The 16409-nt window shown below is 31.4% G+C and overlaps 1 protein-coding gene and 1 long non-coding RNA gene across 2 annotated transcripts; both read left to right on the plus strand.

The window, feature by feature from the left end:
• Positions 1-5156: 5156 nt before the first annotated feature.
• On the plus strand, positions 5157-7176 carry LOC127132391 (60S ribosomal protein L22-2). Its single transcript, XM_051061341.1, has 3 exons — positions 5157-5322; positions 5649-5899; positions 6880-7176. The coding sequence occupies exons 2-3, from the start codon at positions 5670-5672 to the stop codon at positions 7022-7024; spliced, it is 375 nt and encodes a 124-aa protein (XP_050917298.1). The 5' UTR covers positions 5157-5322; positions 5649-5669; the 3' UTR covers positions 7025-7176.
• Positions 7177-15084: 7908 nt separating this feature from the next.
• On the plus strand, positions 15085-16038 carry LOC127132392 (uncharacterized). The gene is made up of 2 exons (XR_007806699.1): positions 15085-15377; positions 15668-16038. It is a non-coding gene; the product is annotated as an uncharacterized LOC127132392 (long non-coding RNA).
• The last annotated feature ends 371 nt before the right edge of the window (positions 16039-16409 follow it).

Raw genomic sequence — 16409 nt, forward strand, 5'->3', positions numbered from 1 at the left:
CCATGATGATGATGATCACATTCAAGATTGTAAGGTCCAAATACACAAAGATCTAAGCTACCTAGTTTGGACATCATTCAAAATACATTAAGAGCATATTGCATTCACACAAAGTGGTGTGAACATAAGACAACGATGTGATCCAAATATCATGCCTAAAGTGTAAATTCAATTCAAAGACCATATGCAACATGCCCAAATCATACATGTGCGGTCCCAACTCTTTACCAATACATGAAATATTTTAAAGTTATAAAGAGTGTTGTCGCTAGGGCACAATGCAACACGATTGTGCAAGTTTATAGATTTATTATAAATATAAAAATGTGTTTAAGGAATAAGGTTCAAATTTTAAAAAGACTAATATGATTTTCATAGCTAAATGAAGGTGAAAACGAAGGATACCATTTGGATTTTATTCTTTATCATTATAAGTATTATTTTTGCTTTCCAATTGTAAATACCATGAATCTCTTAAGGATGAGTGGTTAGTCCTCTTAGATAAGATTCCATATAAAATATTATACCCTAAACATGTGATTCAATGTAACTCTATGTGGTTGTTTTGTAATGTTTTTTTTTATATTAATTATATAATTTTATTTAAACTTAATTAACTCTCCCATCAACATAATTAAGAGAATTGATCTAGAGGAAAATGAGACTTAATGGTAATTTGCTTATCCGATTCATATAACTATGAGATTGTAATTCTCGAGTTGCGACAAGAATAATCCCGTCCATTAGTATAATTTTACATGTTATACAATGAGTGTCTTAGCGATTGCAACTCATAGCATCAGTATATGCCCATTGTGTTATAAATAAATATAAAAATACATGAACATGGTCGTCTCAAACAATTTGGAGGCCCTGTTCTAATTTTAAAATTTGACCCTAATAAAAATTTGGATGTCCTATTTTAAGGATATTTTACTACTCTATCAATTAGTGGTGGCGAAACGGACCAGTCTCGTTGAACATGCCTGTTTTACTCGTAATTTTTTACGAGGCAGGCCATGATTTAAGGCATACACCCTCTAATATGTATGCCCCGCCCCATCAAGTTTTTTTTTACGGGTGTGGGCATTAACATAAGCTTTTACATTTTTAGGTTAAAAGTATGTAGTGCTCGCGGGCCCTCCCCGCTCTTTTTTTTTGCAAGCACACTTAAATTGGACGGACATGCCTATTTGCCACCCATACTACTGGTGACATATGTTAGTCTGACTCATCAATAAGAATAGCCAGGAGAAAATTCTTAGCATGTGATATTTGCAAACATCCAAAATGTGCCTCTAGTTTTAAGGTTATGTTAAATTTTATTTCCATGTCTAAAAACTTTTACTAAAAAGGACACTTGCAAAAACATGTTCGACTTTAGGAAGACGGTGTCATTGCTAGTAAAGTTGCCAAGATCAAAATCTTTACCACTAAAACTATCCAAAGCTCTATCTCCAAAGAACTGATTTGTAAATATTTAAACACAAATTTAACTCACACAAATTTGATTTTTGTAATTAGATCAACTATAACCATGTGTCAATTCATATCGATTGAAAAATATAAATATTCAAAATTTATTTTTTAAAAACATTATTAAAATTATGATACCGTCAATGCTAAGGATCTTGAAATTTTATTACAATTACAAAATTTGTTAAATTTTTAATAAAATCTTATAAATACTACCTAAGGATAGGCTAATTCAAATCAGTTTGTTCAAATTTTATTAGACATAATAATTTAGTTTAATAGTTTATTTTCTCATTTATTTTCATAGCTTAATTAAAAAAAAATATTAATCTTTCTAAGTTTTTAATATATTATTATAAAATCAATTTTAAAATAAAATAAAATTGTATAAATTAATTTAAATTTTTTTAAATTTAATTAATAAAATGAAATTTTAGAAAATAAATAAATATTTAGCTAATATATCAAATAATAACAACTAGTTCAAATACAATAAATATTTGGCTGATCAATGAAATAATAAAACTTAATTGAAATGAGATAAATATTTTTTTAAAAAAGAAAAAAATATCATATAAATTATATTAAAACTGACCTGAACCGATCCGTTATTTCATGGATTGAATTGAGTTGGATTCACGAGTTGTGTTTCAAATAAAAAATATATTTTTTATGATTCTTTTTGTCGGTTTTAAAAAAATGTAACACAACTTAATACAATCATATTTATTTGTAACACTCAAATTTAATAAAACACATCATATAATATCTAATAAAATTCATCAACACGACATAATACGTTTTAATAATGTAAAATTCGGCAAGACACCTTATTAATGAAATAACAAAAAATTGTTCAAAATGACATTATAAGTAATCAAACTCACATCACATTTCATAAAAGGCCACATATTAACCATTAGGCTAACTTGTTATACAATAATTCTTTTACAAATAAACAATAATAGTATGCTTTTTAGGTTTATATTTTATAAGGTCCATCACATAAAATTTGAGGTCCCGATTTTTCGGAGGCCCCGTGCAACGGGCCAGGTTGCACAGGCCCATATCCGGCCCTGTACATGAATATGCAAATCTATAAAACAACAAATCTTATATATTGTACGATTCATATATAACAAAATAAAAATTAGCATGTAATGTTATAAATTGGAATGAAGAAGTAACTATTTAGAGGGAAGATGACTTAAACTTCATAATGGATTCTTAAATCAACATATAATGGCATTTCATACTGAATAATGATGTTCTAGAGAAAACATCATATCACAACCTTTTACACAAAATTACAAAAAAAAAACATGACCCATAAACATTGTGGTAGTAGTTAGCTTGTAAAGGTTGGAGATTAAGACTTTGGAAAGAGAAGTAGTAGTGTGGATTAAAATCCTTATACAAAATAAGTTATAGTACCAAAATGAAACATTAATGTAATGAATTTGTTGATTTAAGTTCAAAGTCTGAGATCATTCAATCTTGGCATGTTTCACACTTCTGGTTGTAGATTGCTTAGGTGACAAGATATTAGAAATTGCTAGCGCCTTTAAAGAATTTTCTTGTGACAACCTCTTAGACGGAATATTGCTTGACTTTGCCTTGAGGATATAGTTTTGGGAAGCAAACCCACTTGGCTGAAATTGGAAATGTAGTTGGTATAAATTTCCTTGGTCGATTAAACCAAAATTTAGTAAAGTAATGAAAACTGACTTACAATTATAACCCAAGTTAGAGTAAGTGTTTCATCATCGTACAAGTGTATGTTAGAAATATTTTATTTTCGTTTAACAGTTGGAACGTTGTTGACAATGTTTGAAGTTTTCTACATCAAGACATATGGTAGGGTCACTATGATAGTCATTGAAGTTTGACGTAAATAGTATAAAAAATGGAAGTATTGAGTAAGTGAAAATACATACCTCATTACGAACGACAATGTATTTTATCATTCTGATTACTTATTAATTCTGAGCAAGCTTGATGACATATGTCTGGTTAAAACGTGGTTAGTACTTTGCACAAAAAGCAAAATATTTTTCTAAGAGATTATTTAGGCGTGTCATGTAGATTTTAGGATAATCTTCGCAAGCCAAGACAAAGTGTAGGCAATCACGCAATACAATAAGTTAAATGTAGAGAAGTATAAATATTAACATAATGTATATAATGGTGTATAAAGATTACATGGATCGTATACCATTTAAGAAATGGAAAATAATTTTAATTAAAGAGCAATAGTGAATGTATGGGGGCAAAAATAGTATGACAAAATTGCAATTATTATTTAAATCAGGGACACAAATTGCAATCTATAGTAAATATGATATAAAATTCAGTTTTATGGTGTTTTGCTTTTTAACCTGTCACTAATGGACATTAGTATTAAGGAAGGTACATATTATATTGGAAAAATATATATTGCATTAGAAAGTATGAGTGTATGTGTGTTTCCGATGGTATGATATGAGGACCATTCTAACACAATTCTAACAAATTATTGTAGGCAATTAGTTATACATAGACAACTTAATAGTGTTATGCCATTTATATTGTTATGTAGTCGCAACATTGTGACAATGATTATCAAAATATATATATATATATATATATATATATATATATATATATATATATATATATATATATATATATATATATATATATGCATTAAACTTGTAACTATGTGATTTTGTCATAGATGATAACTAAATGTAAAAATAATGAAGAAATATACATACCTTTTCATAACTTCTCTTATATCATGTGCAGACATCCCAGTATATGGAAGACATTCAATCTCCCAAGAGATGAAACTACCAATTTAGTTTTCATACTCAACCTCTATTTTAAACTTATACCTAATTTAATACGTATGAAATAAAATTAAGATAAAATGAAATGTAATCAATGTAAATCAACATATTGGTAAGTAAGAAAGAGGTTCTTACTTGGTGATTGGCACAACATTACTATCATAGTACTTGCATATGAAAGACATCCTAAAACTTATTAGTATTGTTAGAGTTTGGATAATGTTCATGGTACCAATCAAATCTATTTTTCTTAAATCTCTTAGTTGCTCCAATTATATTGCAAAATGTTTGATGTTAAAGAAAGATGATAAGAAATGTTAAAATCGATTTTAATATTTAAAGGAATGAAGATAAAACCAATAACGAGTTCCTAAAATAGGTAGTTATATTATTTAAATGTCATATAATATAGTGGTATTGAATACTTACAAGAATAAACAAATAATTTGATATATACCATTCATCTGATAAAATAATACTGACGCATACCTTTCGTCCATTCCCTGTCACTTAAGTCTTGAGAATTTGGTCAAGTACATCAATGACATTGATATAAGAGAATAATTCTGGTTAAATTATGTTTGAAATAATTTTTTTGAAATGAAAAACAAAAATGTTGACAAATTATCATATAACAGGTCAATTTGAAAATCTACGGAAAAGAATTCGACAAAGTACTTGAAATTAAATTTATGTTGTGGTATTTTTGGTTATAGTTGTTCCACCATTAAAAGTGAGTTTTAAGGGGTTGTCACACGCCTTAAAAGGCAGGCCTTTGGCTAAAGGATCACAATTATAACATTTTGAAACATGTTTTATTTTACAAAAGGGTGTGTTTAAAAAAAAGTGAAATGCAAAGAGTAAAATCAGAATTAAAGTATATAAAAATATTAGGTGAGCCCAATATATGATCCAATCTCAAACCCACCATATAGATAACAAATACAAACCCTAAATATCTATCTAAGCTTCTCTCATCTCCGTTCGCACTCTTCGCCGCCGGTCCTTTCGAACGGTAACGCTCTTTCTCTTCCTCTTCTCTGTTTACAGTTGCATCTACTTCTTCCACGTGAGAAGTGATTTTGCTCAGTTTTATAAAAAAAATTGCGGAGTTTTTGTTGTATTCATATTTGATTATGCTAGTTTTACAAGATTAGGTTTATCGACCGAAATTTGAATCTACCAGCTTTGTAAGATTAGATTTATTGATTGAAATTTGAATCCCTAGTTGAATTTCAATTGATTTTAGTTAAGTTTATATGAACCCTACATTGTGTTAATGTTTTCATGGTATGAGAAGAGTAAGAATGTTTATCTTTTGTTTTGGATGTGATGATTCAGAGATTTACCAGAGAAGAAAAAATGAGTCGAGCTAGTGCAGCTGGTGCCAAGGGAAAGAAGAAGGGTGCAACCTTCACCATTGACTGTGCTAAGCCAGTTGAAGACAAGATCATGGACATTGCTTCCCTTGAGAAGTTTCTTCAAGAGAGGATCAAGGTCGGTGGCAAAGCTGGTGCTCTTGGTGATTCTGTTACTGTTACCAGGGAGAAATCCAAAATCACTGTTACCTCAGACAGCAACTTCTCCAAGAGGTAATTCTATTATAAACTTATAAAATGATTGTATACAACTGTGAATTTATCTCTATGTTGTGTTAATACACTATAGCTGTTGTGTTAATCTGTTGTTTGAATCATTGTTGAACTATATCTGATTTGATTCAAGAGTAAATTACAGCTGTGTTTTTTAAGGGTTAATAATAACTGATGAAAACAAGAATTGAGAGATTACAAGATGGAAATCTTTTGGCCCCCTCTAAGATTTTCTGTTCAATGATTGTCATTTTCTATCCATATGCGCATTCTCACTTACGACTATGGGTGTGTAGTGTCTCATGGATTGATTTAGGTTTTTGATCTTGATTTCAAATATGCAAGGCGGCATCTTTTATTATGGACAGATTATAGAAGAAAGAGTACTGTTGTTTTTCTAATGGTAGCTAGACGACCTTAGATAGCAAGGGGGTGAGTGCTTTTAATGCAATTAAGAGGATGTTGTTGGGATGAGATTTGAACACACCTTAGGGTTGAGGGCTGTGTAATTTAACTTTGATTTAATCATTTACCATTGTTATGTGGCTAGTTAAGATGACTCTGTGACTTGGAATATTGGGTGAGTTTAGTGCAATTAAGGGGACATGGGTGAGATTTGAGCGCACCTTAGGGGTGAGGGCCGCGTAACTTTACTTTGTTTTAACAAGTTACCATTCTTGTGACTCATTAAGATAATCAAGTGAATTGGAGAATATTGAAGTTCATCGGTTTATCACCATGTTAGATACTATTATTTTTTGAATGCTTTTTTTTAAGATTGTTTAGTGTATAGCATGTTATAGTGTATGCTTTATTCCGTTTTCTCTTTTTTCTCACCACTGGTTCCCTACATGAAATTGCTTTAGTCGGTTGTTGTTTTTGTTCTGAATCCATATTATGTTTAGTATCAGCAAAACAGATTCATTGAAGGTTATGATGTTGTTGATGGTTACTCATTTTGATTTCCATAACTGTTGCAGGTATTTGAAGTATTTGACAAAGAAGTACTTGAAGAAACACAATGTAAGAGACTGGCTCAGAGTGATTGCTTCAAACAAAGATAGAAATATCTATGAGCTGAGGTACTTCAACATTGCTGAGAACGAGGGAGAGGAAGAAGATTAATCGAATGATCAGCTTATTTCCTAGAGTTAGTGTTCCTTTTGGCATGTATAAGTATTGCTTGAGATATGATCCAATGTTTAGACTTTGTTTCAATTTAACAGTTTTGATTTTGTGTTGCCATTAATGAAATTCAGAATACAGTTTTCATTTTATTATTTTGTGTTGTTTTCTGCTTTTAAATAGCTGCAGTGTTTCTTAATTGCTTTTGTTTCGGATTACATACAATAACAATTATTCTAACTTACAAATTTACCAACTTGATATAATTTTTTGGATCCTTTTTTAACAATTGGAAAATAATTTCTGGTAATTTTAAGTGATTTGCTTGCAATTTATGTCTCCATCTACCTAATAGGAAAACAAGACCCAGAATGAAATTGAATTAACTTGAATATTGAGCAATTTTAATTTTCTAATGACTTGTTGAATATGATAGTTCTTAATCATCAAGAATTTTTTTTCACACTTGTTAAGTAAAATAGGTATGTCAAATTTTCATATTAATTTATATTTCAAAATTGCGTTGTGTTTATGATTGAATCTATTCAAAATCATAATTATAATATAACTTAATATGAATAAGTATAACAAATTGACATTGTATTGAATGATTGGCTGATAAGTCTAAATTGAATTTAGACGTGCTTAAATAGATTTTTTTCAATCATTTTTTTCCATTTTTTATTAATCTGTTAAAAATTTGATACCTTAATTATTAAACTATGGTCTCATATAAAAACAACTTTTTGTGGTGTTTGCTTATATTTGAGACGGGAGGGAGTATAGTGCCAACAATTTATATTTTTTTGGGGTAGAAGTTGAAGAAATGGATATCCAACCATTGAAGTCTGGAAATAAAGCTAGAGAAAGAGATTAGCTTGCCTTGTCCTGACCACATGACAATTCATTTTTATGTAATTTCTTTTTTAATGAAAGATCGAGTTCAAAGCAATTTGAACTGAATATTTGTTATCATGGAAGAAAAACACCGAATGTGGATGAGGAATGCAAATATCTTGAAAAAGGAATAAGAGCCATGCAACCTTACATTTTCTAAGTCCTTAATATTGAAGGCATAATCTTAAAAGAATTAATCTGGTTAACCTCAATTGGATCATTGCCTCTAGACAAAATGACCATCCACAAACAAGAACAATAGTAGAAGATAAATTATTTACAAGAAATAGTCAGATTTGATTTGATTGGATCATTGTTTAAGTTCATGGATGATTTTATCAAGTAATTTATTATTTGAAACTTGCAACCTATATAGTTTTTTTCTTCTGAAAGTAGCTGATATTCGGTAATTGAAAGATGTCGAGTGTTTGATAAATTAGTTATTACACAAATTAAAAAATAAAAATAATATAAAGGACACTTTTAATTTAGAAATTGATTGTTCTATTATTTTATTATATTATGTTATTAAAATATTTTTATTTGATAAAAATAAATGTATTAATAAAAATAGACAAAAGATTTTTAGTATATATGAAAAATTGAAGAAATCATCAAAATATATTAAATTTATATATAAATTTAACGAGATACATAAATAATAACATTGTAATTTTGAATTCAATTATATTAATTCATAATAATAATAATAAAAATAAGTTTATTGTCTAATATTATATAATAAAACTGCAACGACATTATGAATAATTTTTGTCTTGGTTGATTTTGTTGATTTTTCTTTAACATTTCAATAACTTGAGAATTATCAATACTAAACATTTGATTTCTTTCGTTGATTTCGAAATTCATTTGATAATTTAGATGTTGTTCAAAAACATTAAACAATACATCATTATTCATTTTGTGAGTTAACGTAAATATAATTATTCAATATATATAAAATGTGTTATGAGAAATTAAGTAACCGGTTAACACAACCGTGTAATCGTTACACGTAATAGAAAAGCCAAATAAGAGAAATTCTCGAGGGTGTAACCGGTTACGCATTCATAATAACTGGTTACCACTGTTATTATTTTTTAGAGTTGTAGTAGCAGTAATCGTTTACAGGTTTTATGTACTCGATTACAGGTACGAGATATCTGTTTTCTGTTATTTCTAGCTTGTTGCTTGTATCTCAATTCACTTGTAATAGTTTAAATACCTTAGATGTATTGTTATCAATGTTAATGCAATTTTTCACCCTCAATTACTCTCTAAAATTACAATTCTATCTCTCGCTCTCTCTCATTCTCCACATTCAATTTCTCCATTATTCACAAATCTTGTGGTTTAAGGTTTAACATTTGGCATCTGGAGTCTGGTTCCGATCCACAAACTCCTAGTGTGCAAACTGAGGTCTATCTCCAATGAAAGAATCCCTGCAAACCTTCTCATCCTTTATGCGAAGAACCACGACAAATAGTGCAAACAAATGAAGGTGTTATTTGATTACTAAGATGTTCTTGAAGTGATAAAGAACAATGTGAATCCTCTTGTCGAAGGTGCAACGAATAAACATTGAGCAACGCATAAGAAAGAGAAGAAGAAAGATTTCAAGACGTTTTTTATATCCATCAATGTGTGGATAGTAACAACTTTGAGAAAATTTGTGATTGCGAATCATCAAATCAAGCGTGAGAAATCTTAGAGAAGGCACACACATGGACTGATAAGGTGAAAGTGGTGAGGTTACAAACTCACAAACGTTAACTCAAATTGATTTAAATGGAGGAAAATGAGATGATCAATGATTTCATAACGAGAATCACTCGATTAGTGAATCAAGTGAAGGCATGTGGAGAAACAGTCATTGATTAGTATGTTGTCGCAAAACTTTTGTGCTATTTAATGCCATGATTTGACAACGTGGTCGTAGCGATTGAGGAAATAGGAGTTGCAAAACTCTCTTGAGGCTCATGAACAAAGGAAGGAAGAGAGGAATTGTGACAAGGCAAATACGCAGACCGCTTTGCAAGCTCATTTCGATGAGAAAAAGAAGAAGTCAAAAGGAAAATGGCCCATTAATAGTAAAGGGGTTTTTTAGAATTTTTATGGAAGAGAGTTCCAATATTCCAAGATTTCGACTTGTCAAAAGGGTGAGAGAAGCTGCAACAAAAATATTGACTAAGGCAACTTCAAAGGTGATAGGTTAATGATTGACAAGAGCAAGATTCAGTGCTTTATTTGTCAAAGGTTTGATCATTTTGCAAGAGAGAGCAGTGCGAACAAGAAAGAGTCTGAATTGGATGAAGCCAAGGTTGAAAGACAAGAGTTTGATGAGGAGAACACACTCTTGATCATGATCACAAATGGGGAATGCAAAAACAACAACAATTTTGGGAACATGATAGAATCATGTTGTAACCGGTTATGTAAAAGCTATAACAGGTTACAGGCAGAAGAAAACGTAATGGTGACTATGGAAGAATTAGTTCAAAAGAACAATCAATGGTACTTGGACTTTGGATGTTCTACTCATATGGTGGGGAGGAAGGATTGGTTTGTTAAAATCAATCGTGCCATGAAGAACAAAGTGAAGTTCGCGGATGACACCACTTTAGCGGCCGATGGGATCAATGATGTTTTGATCATGAGAAGCGATGGTGGACATTCCTTGATCAAAGATGTATTTTACATTCGAGGAATCAAGTGTAACCTTCTAAGTATTTGTCAATTTCTTGAGAAGGGTTACAAGATGCACATGGAGAATAAGACATTACACGTTATGGATGCAAATAAGGTTTTGGTCCTAAAAGCTCTTGTGACTGCCAATAGAACTTTCAAGTTTGAGTTGAAGGTTATGGAGCATATGTGTCTTGATACAACAATGGTCAAGAAGAGTGAATATAGTACTATAGGCTTAGGTATCTCAATGTTAGAGATCTCAATGGCTTACAAAAGAATAAAATGGTAACGGGACTGCCATTGATCAACATACCGACTAAAATTTGTGAAGAATGCGTGCAAGAAAAGCAATATAAGGGTAAATTAAGCAAGGATTCCAATTGTATAACTAAGAATCACCTTGAGGTGGCCTATTCAGATGTGTGTGGACCGATGCAAGTTGACTCGATCGATGGTAATAAATATTTTGTCACATTCATCGATGATCATAATAGAAAGCTATGAACATACCTAACCAAGAGAAAGGATGAGGTATTTGAAGTGTTTAAGAAGTTCAAGTCCATGGTTGAGAGGCAAAAAGGTCACATGCTCAAAGTGCTTAAAACGAATGGTGGATGTGTATACGTCTCAAATGGCTTTAGGAAGTTTTATGATCAAGAAGGGATAATACATGAGATTATACCACCTTATACACCGCAAAAACGGTGTTGTCAAAAGGAAGAATCGATCAATCATGAATGTGGTGAGAAATATGTTAAAGGGGAAGAAAATTTTGAAAGTTATATGGGGAGAAGTGATATCCACAACTGTCCATTTGTTGAGTATGTGTCCAATAAAAAAGCTTGAGAATGTAACACTGGAGAAATCATGGTCGAGATTTAAACCAAATCTGAATCACTTGAGAGTTTTCCATTCGTAGCTTATCGACATGATTTGAGGCATATTAGAAAGAAGCTGGATGATAAGGAGAGTTGATGATACTTGTAGGGAATCACTCTACCAGTGGTTACAAGTTGATTGATGCAGCGATTAGAAGGATTGTGATCATCCGAGACACCATTTTTACGAGATCAAGCAATTACAGTAGCCTGTAACCGGTTCCCAGAAAGTTGTAACCAGTTACAACATTGAAAATTTAGTTTCTACAGAATTAGAGAGTGCAGAAACACCTGTCGTCGAAGCCCAGATTGAAGAGGATGTGAGAAGATCAACAAGGAAAATAGTTTTCCCTCAAAGACTCCAATATTGTGAGTTGTTTTGAGACAACGAAGTTGATGATGATGGTGATTTCGTCCATTTTGCACTTATGGCCAAATCTGAACCCCTTAAAATGAAAGAGGCCTTGAGTGATCCAAAGTGGATTTATTCTATGAAGGAGGAGCTAGAATCCATTGAGAAGAATAAGACTTGGGAATTAGTTGGTCTATTGGACGGGAATAATCCAATTGGTGTAAGATGGGTGTTCAAAGTGAAGGCGAATCCATGGGTGAAACAATCAAGCATAAGGTTCGATTACTTGCAAAGGGTTTCTTGCAAAGAGACGACATAAAATTTGAAGAGGTATTTGTACTGATGACTAGGATTGAATCCATTAGACTAGTTGTTAGTATTGTGAATAACAACAATTGATCCATCTATCAAATGGACGTCAAATCTGCATTTTTGAAAGGACCGCTTGAAGAAGTGGACTATGTAGAACAACCTCCTAATTTTGTTGTTAAAGTTATACAAGTTAAAGAAAGCGTACGATTTTAAATAAACTCCAAGATCTTGGAAAAAAAGGATATATGGTTTCCTAAAGGGGATTGGCTTCAAGAAGTGTGTATCTGAATATGGTGTATATGTGAAGACGAATACATATGAATGGGTGGTTATCCTTTGTATATACCTAGACGACTTGCTGATTATGGGCAACGACGAAAATGCATTTCTAAGTTCAAGATTGAACTTATGAAAGAGTTTGAGATGACCGACCTTGGCCTCATGACATACTTCCTATGTATTGAGTTCTACAAGTTCAAAAGGGATTGCTCATGCACCAAATAAGGTATGCGTTTGAGATATTGAAGAAGTTTAAAATGTAGCATTGTAATGCTGCCATTACTCCGGTTGAAACGAGGCTACCGTTGTCGAAGAATAATGATGAGAAATATGTTGGTCCAAATCAGTATAGAAGGTTGATTGGATTCTTGCGTTACTTGTGCAATATGAAACCAGACTTGGAGTTTAGTGTCAGTACTGTGAGTAGATTCATGGAGACACCGAAGGTGTCTCACTTGGCAGCAGACAAGAGGATTCTAAGATACGTTAAAGGATCAATTGGTTGCATAATTCTCTTTATCGATTCTAATTCGTGCATAGATAAAGATGATCGAAAGTCTACAACTTGATACATCTTTATGTTCGGAAGAATACCAATCTCATGGTGTTCAAATAAGGAACTAGTAGTAGCACTCTCTTCTTGTAAGATCGAGTACATTGTAGCTTCGTTGTGTGCGTGTCAAGCCGTGTGGCTAATGAATCGATTGATGAAGTTGGGAAGCGATGAGAGTGTCGATGTAATGCTATAATGCCTCTGGTTGATAATGTTTCCACAATAAATCTTGTTAAGAACCCGATTACACATGGGATGAGCAAGCACATTGAGTTGATGCTTTACTTCTTGAGGGAACTTGTTAGTGAAGGAAAGTTTAGATTGAGATATTGTAGAAGTGAAGACTAAGTGATCGGTTTGCTGACCAATTGAGTCACAATTGGAGTGTTCAAGAGGTTGAAGATGAACATGGGCATGGAAGACTTAGAGCACTTAAGTTAAAGTGGTGTGTTATGAGAAATCCTAATTCAAGTGTTGTAACTAGTTACCACGGGCGTGTAATTGGTTACAATTGTGTGAAAAAGTAACATAAAAGCTAAAAAGGGGAAATTCACTAGGGTGTAACCGGTTATGCATTTGTAGCAATCAATTACCACTGTTAGCATTTTTCAGAGTTATAACAGCTGTAATCGGTTATAGGTTTTGTGTATCCGGTTAAAGGTACTAGATTTTATGTTTTATGTTATTTCTTACTTATTACTTGTATTCCAATCCACTTGTAATAGTTTAAATATCTTAAAGGTATTCTTATCAATGTTGATGCAATTTCTCACCCTCAATTACTCTCTTTAATTACAATTCTCTCTCTTCTTATCCACATTCAATTTTCTCCATTATTCACCAATATTATGGTTATAAATTTTAAATAAAATAATACATTAAATGGTAAAAATATATTTTTGTTAAAACAATAAGATATAAATGGAAGAAAAAATGACAAGTTAAAAACTACAAACTCAAAAATTACTTTAAATAGTTTAAAAACTACAAACTAATAAGAAAAGTTATAAGCTAAAAGCTAAATTGTATTAACATGGACTGAAAAATTAAAACTTATAAACTATTTTTTTTTAGGAGACAACTTCTTTATCTATCACAAAAAATTGGGTAAGTGTGCCTTCAAACAAAAAAAAGTAATACTATATCATTTTATTATATTTTATAATTTATTTAATAATTTAAATTTTGAGGATTTCCAATGCAATTTATTCTATAGATAATTCAAACTTCTCAGAAGCGGCGACCATATGTCGGCGAATTTGTGGAGTCGAAAGTCTGAAGACGGTGATGTGACCTAGTGGTGGTTGGTCGAAAGGCATGTGGCGGCGAGGAATGTGGGTGTCAGAATTTTCGGATTGCTCGCATATCTGTTTGTTAATAAGTTATATCTTGAACTTGTTAAGTATTAATCCTAATGAGAACCTAATGCAGAAAATTCTATGATTACATTCTTGAAGTTTTTCATCTTTTTGGAGTTATAAAAGAGATTTAGAAAAACATTAGAATTGTGTAATTTTTATATTAAGTGTCACAAAGATGGTGAATCGTTTAAGTAGAAAACATGGTTCATTTTAAAAGCTTCAAAAACTAGATTCTTTTAATTCATATTATAATCTCCTGTAACAATTTTGAAATTATTGAATCTGAGAGAAGTTCAAAACAAAGACTCACACGAACATCGAGACATGAGAGATACTCAAACACATATAATATAAAAAACATAAGATACATACCTCGTTACATATATGATAATATTTAAGAATTATTTATCCATCTATTTTTAAAAAGATTAAAAAATATTATAATAAAAAATAATATATTTAATTCTTCATCGATTTTCATTGTTTTAATGTATATTTAACTATTTTAGATATGCAAGTGGTATGTTAAAAAAATGTATAAGATTGTTGGAATAAAAAAAAAACATTTAAGAAAATAGTAATTTTCTGAATTGTCCGACATATATTATAAGAGTGTCATATAGACATCAGACATCAATTTAAATAATTTCAAATCAAAACAAAACAAAAAATCATTTTTATGAAGACACTAGTCTGACTTTTTAAATATTTATCTGATTTTTTCGACTAGTATAATGCGAGTATCTATTAGACAATAACACTTATTGGACATGAGTACTCTTGTTTATATGCTTCATGTGATGCTTTCTCTCCTATACTAGATTGGTTCGATTGAATTTTATAAACAATTTTACAAAAGGGTGTATAAAGAAACAACCAGAGTGTGCAAAAGGTAAAATCAGAATCAACAATATAAAACTACTAGGTGAGCCCAATATATTACCCAATCTCAAAGCCACCGTAAGTATCCATCTAAGCTGCTTCTTCTCCGTTCGCAGCACTCGCCGCCGGTTTTCTTAGAATCCATCGAACGGTAACCCTCATTCCCTTCTCTATGTTGTTTACAGTTACCTTATTTCTTGAACTATAGAAACGATTCTGCTTTGTTCTTTATGATTTTTTAAACCAATTTATTATTATACTTCATATTTGGATCTACCAGTTTTGTATGATTTTATTTATGTTAGTCAAAATCCCCATCCAACCCGTGAAATCTCGCGATCTTGCTACATATTGTTCTTCTCAATTTATTTGTGAGTGTTGGATAGCCTGCAAAGTGTTTGATAAAATGCGTGTTTTGGTTATGTGGTTTGAAATTGGTAGGAAATGAAGAAAGGAGTGCATCCACAGAAGCAATGGATATCGTATGTTACTCAATCTGGTAGGTTGATGCATGTCATGATGACAAAGATACATCCTGTTGGGAAAGTCTATCATTTTCGTGCTAAGCGGCAAATGGCGGAAAGTTTGGGACAAATTGCCAAGTTCAGACGTCGTTTTGGCTTGGAGAATCCTGAGGCTGCCGAAAAGAAATGACTTTTTTTACGGGGAGATTTGGTTTTGAATTTCATGTTGGAAAAATACCAAGGAAAATGGTCATGGTCTGAAGTAGTTTTTGTTTAGTTGCCATATCTAGTTGAACAATAGATATATTTTAAGTTAAACTTGTTTAAATAAATTGTTCATCTTCTTCACTTTTTTCTCAATTCTCTGCTCATTATTCTTGCATTAATGTCTTAATAGGGTGGCTCAATGATTCAGATCCACAATGAGTCACAAAGCAACCCATAGATGTGTGGCTCAGGATCAGTTGCAATGTTCTTCAACGACCCCTATTCCTTTTGTTCTCTCACGGCATCCTTTTGGCATTCATGGTTGTTTCAAGGCATTCATGAATGTTCAAAATTCAATATCAGTTCCTTAAATTGATCTCGTCAAAATAAAAGCCTTCCATTTGCTTGCTAGTTTTGAAAACAATAATCTCACAGCTGGTAGTTAAAGAGATCAATTGTAACATTTTGTTACAATTTGTTTTTGTACAAATTCAATGTAATCAACTTTAACT

The sequence above is a fragment of the Lathyrus oleraceus genome, chromosome 3, assembly GCF_024323335.1.
Source record: "Lathyrus oleraceus cultivar Zhongwan6 chromosome 3, CAAS_Psat_ZW6_1.0, whole genome shotgun sequence".
Classification (NCBI taxonomy): domain Eukaryota; kingdom Viridiplantae; phylum Streptophyta; class Magnoliopsida; order Fabales; family Fabaceae; genus Lathyrus; species Lathyrus oleraceus.